Source organism: Mesoplodon mirus (assembly GCF_964341445.2).
Source record: "Mesoplodon mirus genome assembly, chromosome: 12".
In the NCBI taxonomy this organism is placed as follows: Eukaryota; Metazoa; Chordata; class Mammalia; order Artiodactyla; family Ziphiidae; genus Mesoplodon; species Mesoplodon mirus.
The window spans coordinates 20607691-20620349 of NC_138988.1; the positions used below are offsets into that span (position 1 = coordinate 20607691).

General features: G+C 38.9%; 1 protein-coding gene across 12 annotated transcripts in view; it reads right to left on the reverse strand.

Annotated features, from left to right (window-relative positions):
- Positions 1–12659, reverse strand: part of MITF (melanocyte inducing transcription factor) — a 227448-nt gene that overhangs the window by 4811 nt on the left and 209978 nt on the right. For all 12 annotated transcript variants that reach the window (XM_082638960.1, XM_082638959.1, XM_082638963.1 and 9 more), the window contains exons 8-9: positions 7687–7762; positions 4196–4343 (exon numbers count right to left, since the gene is read on the reverse strand). In XM_082638960.1, coding sequence (XP_082495086.1) covers positions 4196–4343; positions 7687–7762 — 224 coding nt within the window. The remainder of the gene's footprint in view (positions 1–4195; positions 4344–7686; positions 7763–12659) is intronic.

Genomic DNA, 12659 nt, shown 5'->3' on the forward strand with positions numbered 1-12659 from the left:
AAAAATAAAATGTCAAAATGTGAGCTGATTGAAGGAAAATAATCAGTAAATAGTACAGGTCTATACTCCCTACACTGTGCAGAGATATCTACGGGTACTATAATGAACTCCCAGGACACTGGGGATATTTTTAAAGTTTCAAGGGGAACGCACTCTATTGCGAGAATGATCAAACTCAAGACAGTTTTACAGTTTTAGTATTAGATTGTGTTACATTGTTTCCATCACATCGTATCAACACAAAGCCGGGTCTCAGGTAGTTGTTGTGATTAAAAAAAAAAAAAGAAAACAAGAAAAAACCAACTCCTGCATGAAAATCAGTGTGGAATGGGAAATGAGGGTGGCAGCGTCCATTCTGACTCCAAGGTTGGAGAAGCTGTGCAGTGCCTCAAAGGCACACTTATCTCACTAGTAAGTAATGTGGTTATTTAAAAATAAAATTAAAATGCGAGTTTTCTTTCAATTTATATGTTTTATATTTTCAAATGGCTACTAAGTTGTTAGCACCTAACAAGGAAATGGTAGGTATTTTTTTGGTCTAAGGTGCAATGAAAAAGTTACTAAGATATTAAGGGCACTGGGAACTAATAAAGATTGAGTAGTAATGGCAAAAGTTATGAAAATTCCATACAAGTAACTGAAGTTTGGGATGCATCATTTAACCCATCTCACCAAGGCAAAGGGAGTTTTGTTTTTTTTTAATTCCACAAGAAAGTCCTCAATCTGTTCCTACACTTTTTTCACATCCTTCCTATTATGGACTCCATTGTGTCCCCTCCCCAAAATCCTATGTTGAAATCCTAACCTCCAGGACCTCGAATGTGACTGTACATGGAGATAGTGTCTTTCAAGAGGTGATTAGGTTAAAATGAGATCCTTAGGGTAGGTCCTCATCTAATATCGGTGAGGGGAGATGAAGACACAGAGACACACATAGGAAAAGCCACCAGAATGGGAAAACACAGGGAAAAGGTGGCCTAGGACAGAAGCCACAGAAAAACCAACCCTGCCCACACCTTGATCTTGGATTTCTAGTCTCCAGAACTGGGAGAAAATAAATCTCTGTTGTGTAAGCTGTCTAGTCTGTGGTATTTGTAATGGCAGCCCTAGGTGACTAATTCACTTCCTGAGTGTCAGAGACTTGCCCCAGTGCCTTATTTCAAATACCTTCCAAACAAGCTCTTTTCCTTTTCCCTTTCTGAGTATGCCTAGGCCACCCCCCTACAATGAACCGTAAAGACCCCAATTGATCCTGAAGAGCAATTTGCTTCTACAAGCCAATGCCATCTTCCTATGTCTGTGATACAATAAAAATAACAGAATATACATTTGAAGCAAGTCACCTTGCATCATGAGAGGGGGAAATGTACTCTCCAACAGGACACAACCTTTCAACCTTTGCCCACAAGCCTAGAAACACATGTTCCTGAAAAGTTGTGTTCAGCCTGTATTAAAGGATGTTTGATTAGCAAGGTCTTCCTCGAGATGCAGTACAAAAGATGGGAGCCTGAGATGTCACACCAGTATCTGCATGTTCCTTCACACAGTCTCCAGACACACAAGTCTCCTTGGGCATCATTTCAAAGCCCTGGACTGCTTAATAAAATTGCAGTCCCAGTGATAGTAAGGCTTCATGCTCTTTATTCTGTGAAGATTTTTGCATGTATCACTTAGGGTGAAAATGAAAGGAACCCCTTAGGCCCAAGCTGAACACATGCACAATGGTAAGTCAACGCCCACATAATAAGAACAGCGCTCTCACACGTGTAGTGTGTCTTAAAAAAAAAGAGTTGGATTAAGAGAGGCATCCATCTTACTCTAATCTTTTGTTGTTTAATTTAAAATGTTTACTAGCTGAATAAAGTGTTACTTAGATTGCTAAATAATGTGATAGATCTCACCTAGAGAACTCAGGCTCATTGCACAGCACAGCTTTCCTAATTAATAATGTTCTCCATGATACACAGAAATTCTAAAGGCTGCTTCACTGACATTGGAAGAAACTCAAGACATCGTCAACATGCAACTTCCAATTCATATTTTTCACGGTATTCGTATTTCACACGAATATATATGTTTGAAACTTAAAACAAAACCTAGCCTGTCTTTCAAAACAGTCATTATATTTTATTATTTGTATAAAGAAATGACGCATTAGTATAAGTTGCTTTTATAAATAGGTATATATACTAAGTACAAGAGACGAAAGACCCGTGTCTGATTACTGAAGAGATGGAACATAAAACAAGCAGCAAAAGCCAAAAAAAGAGAAAGCAGGGAAGGGAGATTTTCAAATGACACATAACCTCTATTTCACTACCAAGATTCCAAAAGGCACCCCCTAGAGAAGAACCACCTTCTGCCTCTCTGACCCAGGGCTGAAGATCATTGCCATGACATGAGAGATGTGACATCTAGAAATGTCAACAGTGTTGTGGGGTATTAACAAGCTTGGAAATCAGAAGTAAACTACTCTGTTAAATAAGTTCAACATCAGAGAATAAGCACCACCAGGCAGTCTCTAAAGTGCCATACTCTACACTGCCACTCCATAATTAGCTGCATTGGAAACCTGAAAAACAACCATTGTTCTATGGCGAAACTGGGTACAAGTGGGTCCATCTACTTAAGAAGAAGATACAACGTCATCGACCCTTACGGGTTGGTTGTGTTCAAAGTCAGCAAGTAAATTAAAATAACCCTAGCCAACTCCTTTAGTCAAGGAGTCAGTTTTTCTTTCTCTTCTTCAAGAGAGTTCCAGAGGAAGTTGCATCTTTATATTCAGCATGAAAAGCCAAGTGATGACGAAGCACCAGGAGCTGATATTGCAGGGATCCCCCAGCTCATGGTTACGTTGGCATGTACACTCCTTAAATGGAATGACAGATGAATTACAAGTATAATTAAAATTAGTATTTCTCCTGTTAAGAGTGTGTAAGCTAAAGACACATATGGTACAACTTCATTATCTGTAACTATTTCTAAAATTTATACCCTGATGATAAGATCTTCTGGGTGTCTCAGGTTTCCTATAAACATGAGCTTTGACCATGGACTGCACCCCACTCAATACTAAGGTATCTTTGTATTTAACAACTACTCTCAGTTCTCAAGATTTGCAGTACTTATGGCTATGGACTGAAGTCTATGCCCCCCAAAGTTCATATGCTGAAACCTAATTCCCAACGTGATGGTATTTGGAGATAGAGCTTTGGGAGGCGATTAGGTCACAAGCGGGGGGACTTCATGAATAGGATGAGTGTCCTTATGAAAAGAGACCCCAGAGAGGTCCCTCACCCCCTTTGCCCTGTGAAGTTGCAGCAAGAAGACAGCTATCTATGAACTAAGAAGCAGGCCCTCATCACACAACAAATCTGCCAGTACCTTGATCATAGAGTTCCCAGCCTCCAGAACTGTGAAAAATAAATGTTTGTTGTGTAAGCCACCCAGTCTATGGTGTTTTGGTCACAGGAGCATGAATGGCAAAAGACGTGCTACAGAGTTGCTATGAACACTGAATTAGTGAATGCCGAACCATTGTTCCTGGAGGAAACAGAGGATTAGGGTCCTGCAAGCATCTGCGCACAACATTTCACCAACCAATCAACATGTAACTTTGTTTTATGTGTGTTTCTGTTTGAAGTCACCTTGTTTACTACATATCATTGATTCATTAATATTAAACTCAAGGCCAACAGGACCACAACTCATGCCTGAATGAAACTTCTCTCCGTAAGGCACATCACAGCCTTCCTGTGCTTAGGAAGATGAGAAAGCATTTCAGGGCCATGCTCAGAGGCCACTTTCAACAGCAAATCACCCAAAACACCCACAAAAATGTGAAAAACATGGCACTAAATAGACAGCAAAAAAGGACACTTGTTTACAGTATGAGCTGAAACAAGAGGACAGAGCATTGTCTTGCCCAACCTTAACTAGGAGCAAACGCACCAGCCAAGTCACATTTGCCATGCTGCACATGTCTGCAAATGAGCGTGAAAGTGCCACAAGTGTCGATTTGGGGGTTTCAAATAAATTTTTACGAGGAAACAAAATCACAAAGCGGAATCCACAAATAATGAGTACAGACTGTATTAGGATCACGTAAATCAACTCCCTCATGGCTCATCATACTTCTTCTCCCATCTTCAAGTCACTAACATGTAGTCACCTTCACCCTGCACACGCCTGGTACCTGTATTCTGAGTAACAAGTGCCGGTTGGCATGCTCCAGCTTCTTCTGTCTGTTTTCAAGCTCTTTAGCACGTTGCTGTTCCCGTTGCAACTTCCGGATATAGTCCACAGACGCTTTTAAAATGGTTCCCTTGTTCCAGCGCATGTCTCTGGGATGAAAATGGAAGGAAACAGACTGCTTTAGGATTGGAGGCTCCATGAAAATTCAGTATTCAGAGCATTCAGTTTCTAAAGACGAGATAACCATTAGAAGTTGAGAATCGCTATCATTCACTGAGTGCTGGCAACTCGCTGGACACCGTCCACCCATAACTTCTACGTTATCTTCTTTCACCCGGACAGGCGCCTGGAGTCAGAGGGACGTTGTGCACGTGTTGAATCAGAGATGATTCAACTTGTCTTCGGTCCCAGAGCTACATGAAGGTGGAGTCAGGACTTAATAGGTCTGCTGATGACAAAGTCAATACTCTTAAACACTATATTCAATAGTTATAGATTTCTAGGACTATAAAAGTTAACTCACTCAGACAGAATAAGCTATGATTAAAAAAAAATTCTGTGAGATCCCACTACTTGATTGTATGCGGCATAAAAATGGCATCCTTGGGTTTTATCATGAATGTTCCCAGGAATATCAATCTCTCTCCGATCTCCACCTCCTCATCTACAAAACAATGATACCATGCTTGTATGAGCAGCCTCATAGGTATGTTGTTAGAATCAAAGGAGGCACTTTATATGAATATGCTGGGAAAAGTTTAGAATGCAGTTCGAACAATGGAGCAGGCACTGTGCTAAGGATTCAACGTGGTAATTACCATAGCTATCTTTAAACAGCATTTACTGCATGACAGGTACTTTTCAAAGTGCTTTACAGCTCATTTACTCATAACAACCTTAATCGGTAGGCACTAATATTATCCCCATGTTACAGACTGGAAAACAAAGGCACAGAGAGGTTAAGTAATTTGCCCAAAGCCACACAGCCTGGAAGTGGTACAGCCGGGAAGCCTGGAGAATCTGGTGCCAGACCCCATGCCGTAAACTACTCTTCCTCTTATGTGACTGAGTCAAACAGTCATGTGAGTCAAACTCTTATGTGACTAGTCAAAACAACTAGACTAGGTAGGAATATTCTGATCCTCCTTCCCCCCCTTTTTTTTAACAGATGAGAAAAATAAAATATGAGAATTCTTCCCCAAGTCAGACATCTAGTAGGGGACTGTTTTGGAATTCATACCCAGGTAGCCTGAGCTTGGTGCCTTTCAGTTTTTAAACACTATAGCGCTACTGTATTCCTATATGAGAACATTAAGAATGCCATTAAAATGTAGGTAAAAGTGAGTTGAAAAGTTTAGAGCACCCCAGAAAACAATTAAGAATAGAATTATAACTAATAGTAATATTTTTATAGTGCTTTAAATTAACCTGAGCTCTTTTATAGAAAATATTCATGATGATAATGACAATGATAAAAACAAAAACAATTTAATGTATGGAAAACCTCCTACCCCATAATCTGTAGCTGCTAAAAGGAGATCGGAAGTATCAGCTGGGATGTGTGAATGGAGGGCCATTAAAACAAGCCACCAAGTAATTGATCTTCATATGGGTTAGACAAAGAACAAAACAGAAGCTCTCCCATGGGATGCTGAATTACAGCCCCCAGAGAATTCCCAGGGGTTGATCCCTGGGGTCTGGGCACCAAAGATGGCAACCCAGGGAGGTGTCCTGAGATACTCGGAGTGAGCACAAAGCCAACCTGCTTAATGTTCAGGGCTAAGAAGAAACTAACAGAAACTTCAGCCGCTAGAGAGAAATAAAATTATAATGAAAGATGCCTTCACTAGGCCAGTAAGGTGAGAGACCACTACTGAAACAGGCAAGCAGCCGCTCTGTTTTTAAGAAGAGACTATTCCAACCAGTTTTCTTGGGTTTTACTTCCTTGTGAGACCCAATTAATCAATTATGCTTTGGGGTTTTCAAACTTTTTTTTTTTTTGCAACGAGAGCGACCCTTTTTTTTTTACACAGAAGTGTAAACAGATCCCTAATATATAAGTCAATAAAAGCAGATCTACTCTAGGGCAGGAGAGGGTATGGGGCCGAGACCATGATCAGCTAGACTATGTCTCTATCGCAGCCCCAAAGTCTGTTCCAGAAACCTGGTATAGGAAAACCCCCATACAGACTGCAGTCCATTTCATCTTGAAACAATGCCTACAATTAAAGATTTTTATCAGTTCAGATTATAAACACACAAGTATTCTAATACAACAGAGAAAGGAGATATGCAAATAGAGGCTTTCACTGCAGCCCCATAATTTCATAATATGTTGCTAAAGAGATCCACGTGCTACAGTTTAAAAGAATATGCTAAAAAGTGAAAGCTGATAAAGAATAGGAAAATGGGAATTCAATTTCAACTATCATGCAAGAATGACTATAGGAAATGAAGGTCACAGCCCCTTCGTAGGATGCATTTGTGCTGCAGAACTGAGATTTTGAATGTTTTGAGTTTCAAAACAGCTTTCCTTGAAACCTGGGAAAGCAAAATGTTGATGATGGAGACTGCGCTTGAACATTCATCAAAACCACCTTAGAATGGGCAATGGTTTTATTTTATTTTGTCACAAATTCCCTGACAATAATGTGAATAGTAAATTTAATAAGCCTTGCATGAATAATGCTTGATTTCATCTTTACATTTTATTAGGTAGCTAAAAGGTCATATTCAAAGGCTAATTTCATAGACCGCCTGTGGGAGCCATTAAAATGTATACATCTTCGAGCCCCTTACTTCAAATGGGCCAATTTCTAATGGATAAAAATTGTGTATTTGTTGTCTTATTTGCTGACACTGCTGGTAGGAAAATTATCTTTACAACCGTTATCTCTGAAAGAGCGGCATGAGAGACTGAAAGCTGAAATCCAAATTAGGTGACTTGTGCTTATAAGAGAATTAAAAATTACTCTTTTTCCTAGATTGGTAAAATAAAGGGCACGTAATTTTTGGGGAAAAAATTGACCTTTTGTCTGCTGAATATTGTTAAACTTGAAATCTCCAATATCAGCTCTCCATGCCTACAGATATTGTATGAGTTTGTTGGCAAACAAACAGCTAACGAATCTTGCTTTATCAGCTACTGAAATCTCTGTCCTGCATGAACTGAAAAAAAGAATTTTTTTAGTAGTTCGGTGTTTAGTTGCCAAGGATTCTCAGATTTCAGGAAGTCACTTCCTCACATCCAAAGCTGAACAGCTCATGTCCAATAATACTTTTGAACAATTCAGTTCATTTCTCTTGGAATTTCAGATTTCAATTTCAGTTCATTTCTCTCGAAATTTCAGATTTCAAAAGAAAGGTGTAGAAGTATTCACAAATGGAACAAAGGGAGAGGGAGTACTTCTTTAGTTTTTATAACTGTGTGCTTTTTGCAACAAATGAAAAAACATTAAGGTACGAAAAAATATACAATGCAATTGTACTCACGGATCATTTGACTTGGGAATCAAAGTACCTAGTTCCTTAATGCGGTCATTTATGTTAAATCTTCTTCTTCGTTCAACTTCAAGAAAAGAGCACAGGAAAGGGCTATTAGTAACGGTGACATGTACGCATTTAGCATATCTCATTAACGGCATGTGCATATTAATTCTGCTGGGTCAGGACAACAGAAACGAATCTGTATTTCCTGGTTATTCTCCTAGTTTTGGTACTGAGGGTAAAGCCCTTTAAAAAATGGGCTAGCTTTGTATAGAGCTTCATCATTTACGAAGCCCTGAGACTGTAATTTCTCATTTGACTCTAGTAACTCCTGAAATTGGAGTTACCATCCTCAGTTACAAATGACAAAACTACCTTGGAGGTATTGGGGACCTGACAAGGACACCCAGCAAGAAGTGGAGAACAGCCTGTACTCAGCCCTGATCCTCCAGACCAGGGGCAGCAAGCTTTCTGCAAAGGGCCTGATAGTGAGTACACTGTGGGCCAAATAGCAAAATTAAATAAGCAGATTATTAGGTACATACACAGCAAGAGAGAAAACAGATTTCCACAAATTTTGTGCTAACAAAATTCAAAACGTACTAATATTAACTAGATACAATTTTTGTATCTAGTTTACTAGCAAGACACACTGGATGCTGAAATTTGGATTTTATATAATTTTCACATATCACAAAATATTATTCTTATTTTGATATTTTATTTTTTTATTTTATTTTATTTTTTTTTTCTTTTTGCGGTATGCGGGCCTCTCACTGCTGTGGCCTCTCCCGTCGCGGAGCACAGGCTCCGGACGCGCAGGCCCAGCGGCCATGGCTCACGGGCCCAGCCGCTCCGTGGCATATGGGATCCTCCCAGACCGGGGCACGAACCCGTATCCCCTGCATCAGCAGGCGGACTCTCAACCACTGCGCCACCAGGGAGGCCCATCTTATTTTGATATTTTAAAGCCATTTAAAAATGTAAAAAACATCCTTAGGCTACAGATCATACAAAAACCCCTCCTCTAGCCCAGTATTGCCTAAGAGAAATATAATGCAAGTTTCATATGTAATTTTTAGTTTTCTAGTAGTCACATTAAAGAAGTAAAAAGAAAGAGGTGTAATTTAATAGTTTTATTAAACTCAATATATCCAAAATATTATAATTTCTACGTGTAAACTATATAAAAATTTATAAATTAGATATTTAATATTCTTTTCTTTGTACTAACTTTTCAAGCTCCAGTGTCTATTTTACACTTACAGCATACCACGATTTGGGCGTCACATTTCAAGTGCTCAATAGGCAGACGTGTCCAGGGGCTACAATACTGAATAAAATAATCCTAGAAGTCAAGCATCTTTAACTATACCATGCATCCTAACAGCATTCTTCTTTTATAAATCCAGCTGAATGTTCAACTAAATTATCATCTTCTCAAGAGAGGGTGAAATAGTAGGCATATGAGTTAATAAATGTTTTTAATTTACCTAGTCTGACAAATTCCAAATGACTTAAAGTCTAATAAATTGGATTAAAGATATTAATATTTTACTTTACACATATTAAAACCTAATATATATTTATATTTGACTCACTAATATTGTGCACACTTAGATAAATAATATTATTCACTACTTTCTCAATATATATTGCATTTTTTCTTAGCTGAGTGATTATTTCTATGATTAAATCAGTTATGTATAATACTGTCTTATTATCAGACTTTTATAAAATAGAAATAGTAAGTGATACTAAATGGCTCTGAAGAAGAAATTTTTGGACCTCTGATCTTCTAGCTAACTTCCCCCCAAACTCTGAAGTATGACATGTTTTCTACTTTTTCCAAGCATATAAAAAGCATAAAAAAAAACAAATAATACTGAAACACATGAAATGAAATAAAAATCCCCAATGATCCAGATACCAACACTGTAAAATCTGTTATATATCCTTTGTGATTATTTTTATGCTCTAAGAATAAACGCACACGTGGCCTAGATGTGCGCCCAGGACACAGTTCTTAGGACGCTACTCGGTCTACATTCACTTCCTGGTGACCGCATTTAGTCTCATGCTTTTAAATACCACATATACACTGATGACTCCCATACTTGTATTTGCAGCCCAGTCATCTCCCCGGAACTCTAGACTCATAAGTCTGACTACTAGATGTCTCCATATGGAGGGCCAAAAGGCAGCCCCAGCATTCCAAACTTGAGCTCCTGGTATTCCCCACTCAAATAGCTCCACCCACAGTCTTTCTCAGCTCATTCACTGTAACTCCATCCTTCCAGTTGCTTACACAAGAACCTTGGCATCAATTCTGTACCTCTATTTCTTTTATCAATACATCCCACACTTGATCCATCATCAAAATCTGCTCTCTCTACCTTCGAAATATTTCCAGAACCTGTCCACTTCAAACCTTCACTGCTACCTGAATAGAAGCCACCATCATCTCTTGCCTGGATTACTGCAATCCTCCTGAGTGGTATCTCTGCTTCACCCATGCCCATCACTACCTACCCCCGTTAGTCTAACTACAACACAGCAGCTGTTAAAACATAAGTCAGAGCCTGTCAATCTCTTGCTGAAAACCCTCCAATCGCTTCCCCTCTCACCTAGACAAAAACCCAGTCCTCAAGGCGTCCTCCAAGGATCTGGGGGCTCCCATCTCTCTGACCTCATTTCTACTTGTCTCCCACTGTGACCACACTTTCTATGGTGACTCACCTGTGCTCCCCCCACCCTCAGCTTTATAGGCCTTGCTCTTCCTCAACCAAGCCAGACACACTCCTCACTTTAGGACCTTCTACTGCTGTTCCACCTGCCTGGAACACTCTTCCCGCAGATATGTGAATGGCTCTGCCCTCACCTCCCTCAGGTGAGGCGACTCAAATTTAGCCATGAGCCTTCCCTGACTACCTATTTAGAAGTGAACCACCACTTCCCATCCTGACCCCCTTGTCTGCACTATGTCTCCTCAAAGAACTTTCTGCCACCTAACATCTACATACTTCTTTCTTCCATTCATTTATAGAGCTCTAAACCATCTAATATCTGCATACTTTTGTTTATTTATTTATATGTTTATTTATTGAGGCATTCCGAGTACCTATATGAGCCTAGCACACAGTAGGCCCCTGATAACTATGTATTGAATAAAGAATGACATTGTTAAAGCAGAATTACACTAAAAGCCATTCTGCATCTATCTTTTCTCACTCAACAGCATATTGTTGACACCTTTCATCGTCAACATTTGTATGTACTACATTTTATTTTTAATTCAGTGCCTACCCTCCCCAATTATAAAAGTGATATGAGCTTGCAAAAATTTGCAAAACATGTAAAAGTGTATACAGAAAAAAGTAAAAACAAACTCTTTACACACCCAACATTTTTTGCCTGAGGAAACTGTCGATGATAAGGCTGACTCCTAGATCTTCTTACACACACACACACACACACAGTGTTTTCTTTTTTACATAATTGGATCCTATACATATTATTCTGCAGTTTTCTCTCTTCACTCAGTAATACATTGTAGACAAGTAAACCAGATCAACCCCATTCTTCTTAAGAGGCACTGAGTGTCCCTCATAAGGATGTACCATAATTTATGTACAAATCCTCTACTGATGAATATTTAGACTATTTCCAATTTCTCCCTCTTTTTCAAAGGTATAATGACTACTTTTGCCAAAGGTCGCGTGTACTTTTTACTCCTATCACAGTACTTATCCTATGCTGTAAAAACCATCTGCGTGTATCTGACCGCTCATCTATTCTGTCTGCCCCTGACTCTAATGTAAGCTCCTCAGGGTGGGAGACCTGTCTATGTGGTTCACTTCTGTAGAAAAGTGCCTTGTACATAATGGGGCTCAAAAAGTAGCTATGAGTGAATAAATGAATGTATTCTTTTGCCCATTTTGGCAAGGACTCTTACAAGATAAATTCCTAGAAGAGGAAAAGCTATGCCAATGGGCAATTGAAACTTGAGTATTAATTTCCAACAGTTCAATGAGATCTTAAGGTTGTTTTATAGCCCTCAGAGTTGACCATATTTATACGTTACAGACAACCCTGAACTTGAGAGTTTAGGTGACTCAGTAAAGGTGGATTATGTTTTTCACAACATCCAACTTAGTTTCCACATTTCAGTTAGGAGAAATTATCATTATCTCATTTCTAAGGTATTTTAAAAGAAGAAATATCTTACAGTAAAATTACTTTGAAGCCAGAGGAGACCTTAGAAATATTAGTTGAAATCTCTTGGTTAAAAGATGAGGAAGGCTTCTTCTAGTGAAACAGGAACTGGGAAGGGCAGGATCTATTAAAAGAAGAAACTCACACACAACCTCCTTCCCCCAAGGACCTAGTGATTCCATTTCTTAGCATTTAATCTGGAGAAACAAACTCCCCTGTACACAGAGAGGCATGTCTGCAAATGTTCACTGTGGCAACAACCTAAACACTTAGCAGTAGGAGGATTATGAAATATCATAAGTTACACTGGGGAATACTATGCAACAGCTTTTTAAAAGTAGATAGATCTACATGCATAACAGCAGAAGGTCTTCAGGACATACTGGTGACTAAAGAAGCAGGCAGTAACAGATACAGACAATGCCATACTATTGGTGTTAAATCATACACAAAACCATTCTATTATAACCTCTGCATGCAAGTGTAAGGGTGTCTGTTCTTAAATACTTGGAAAGAGGTTGGAAAGACAAACAGCCAATTGAAAAAAAACCCAACAATGATTATTTTTAGGAATCAGAGAACTCTGGCCTTATTCTATCATTTTTATAAGGACAAAGTATTTATACATAACTTATATCCTTAAAAATCAATTTAAGAAAAAGAGGATAAGGGGCAAGAGATGAGAAATTCATACACACACAAACTATTTTCTACTTCCAAGCCCAATCCCTTTTTTATTTTCAGCCTCTTTCACTTGTTTATGA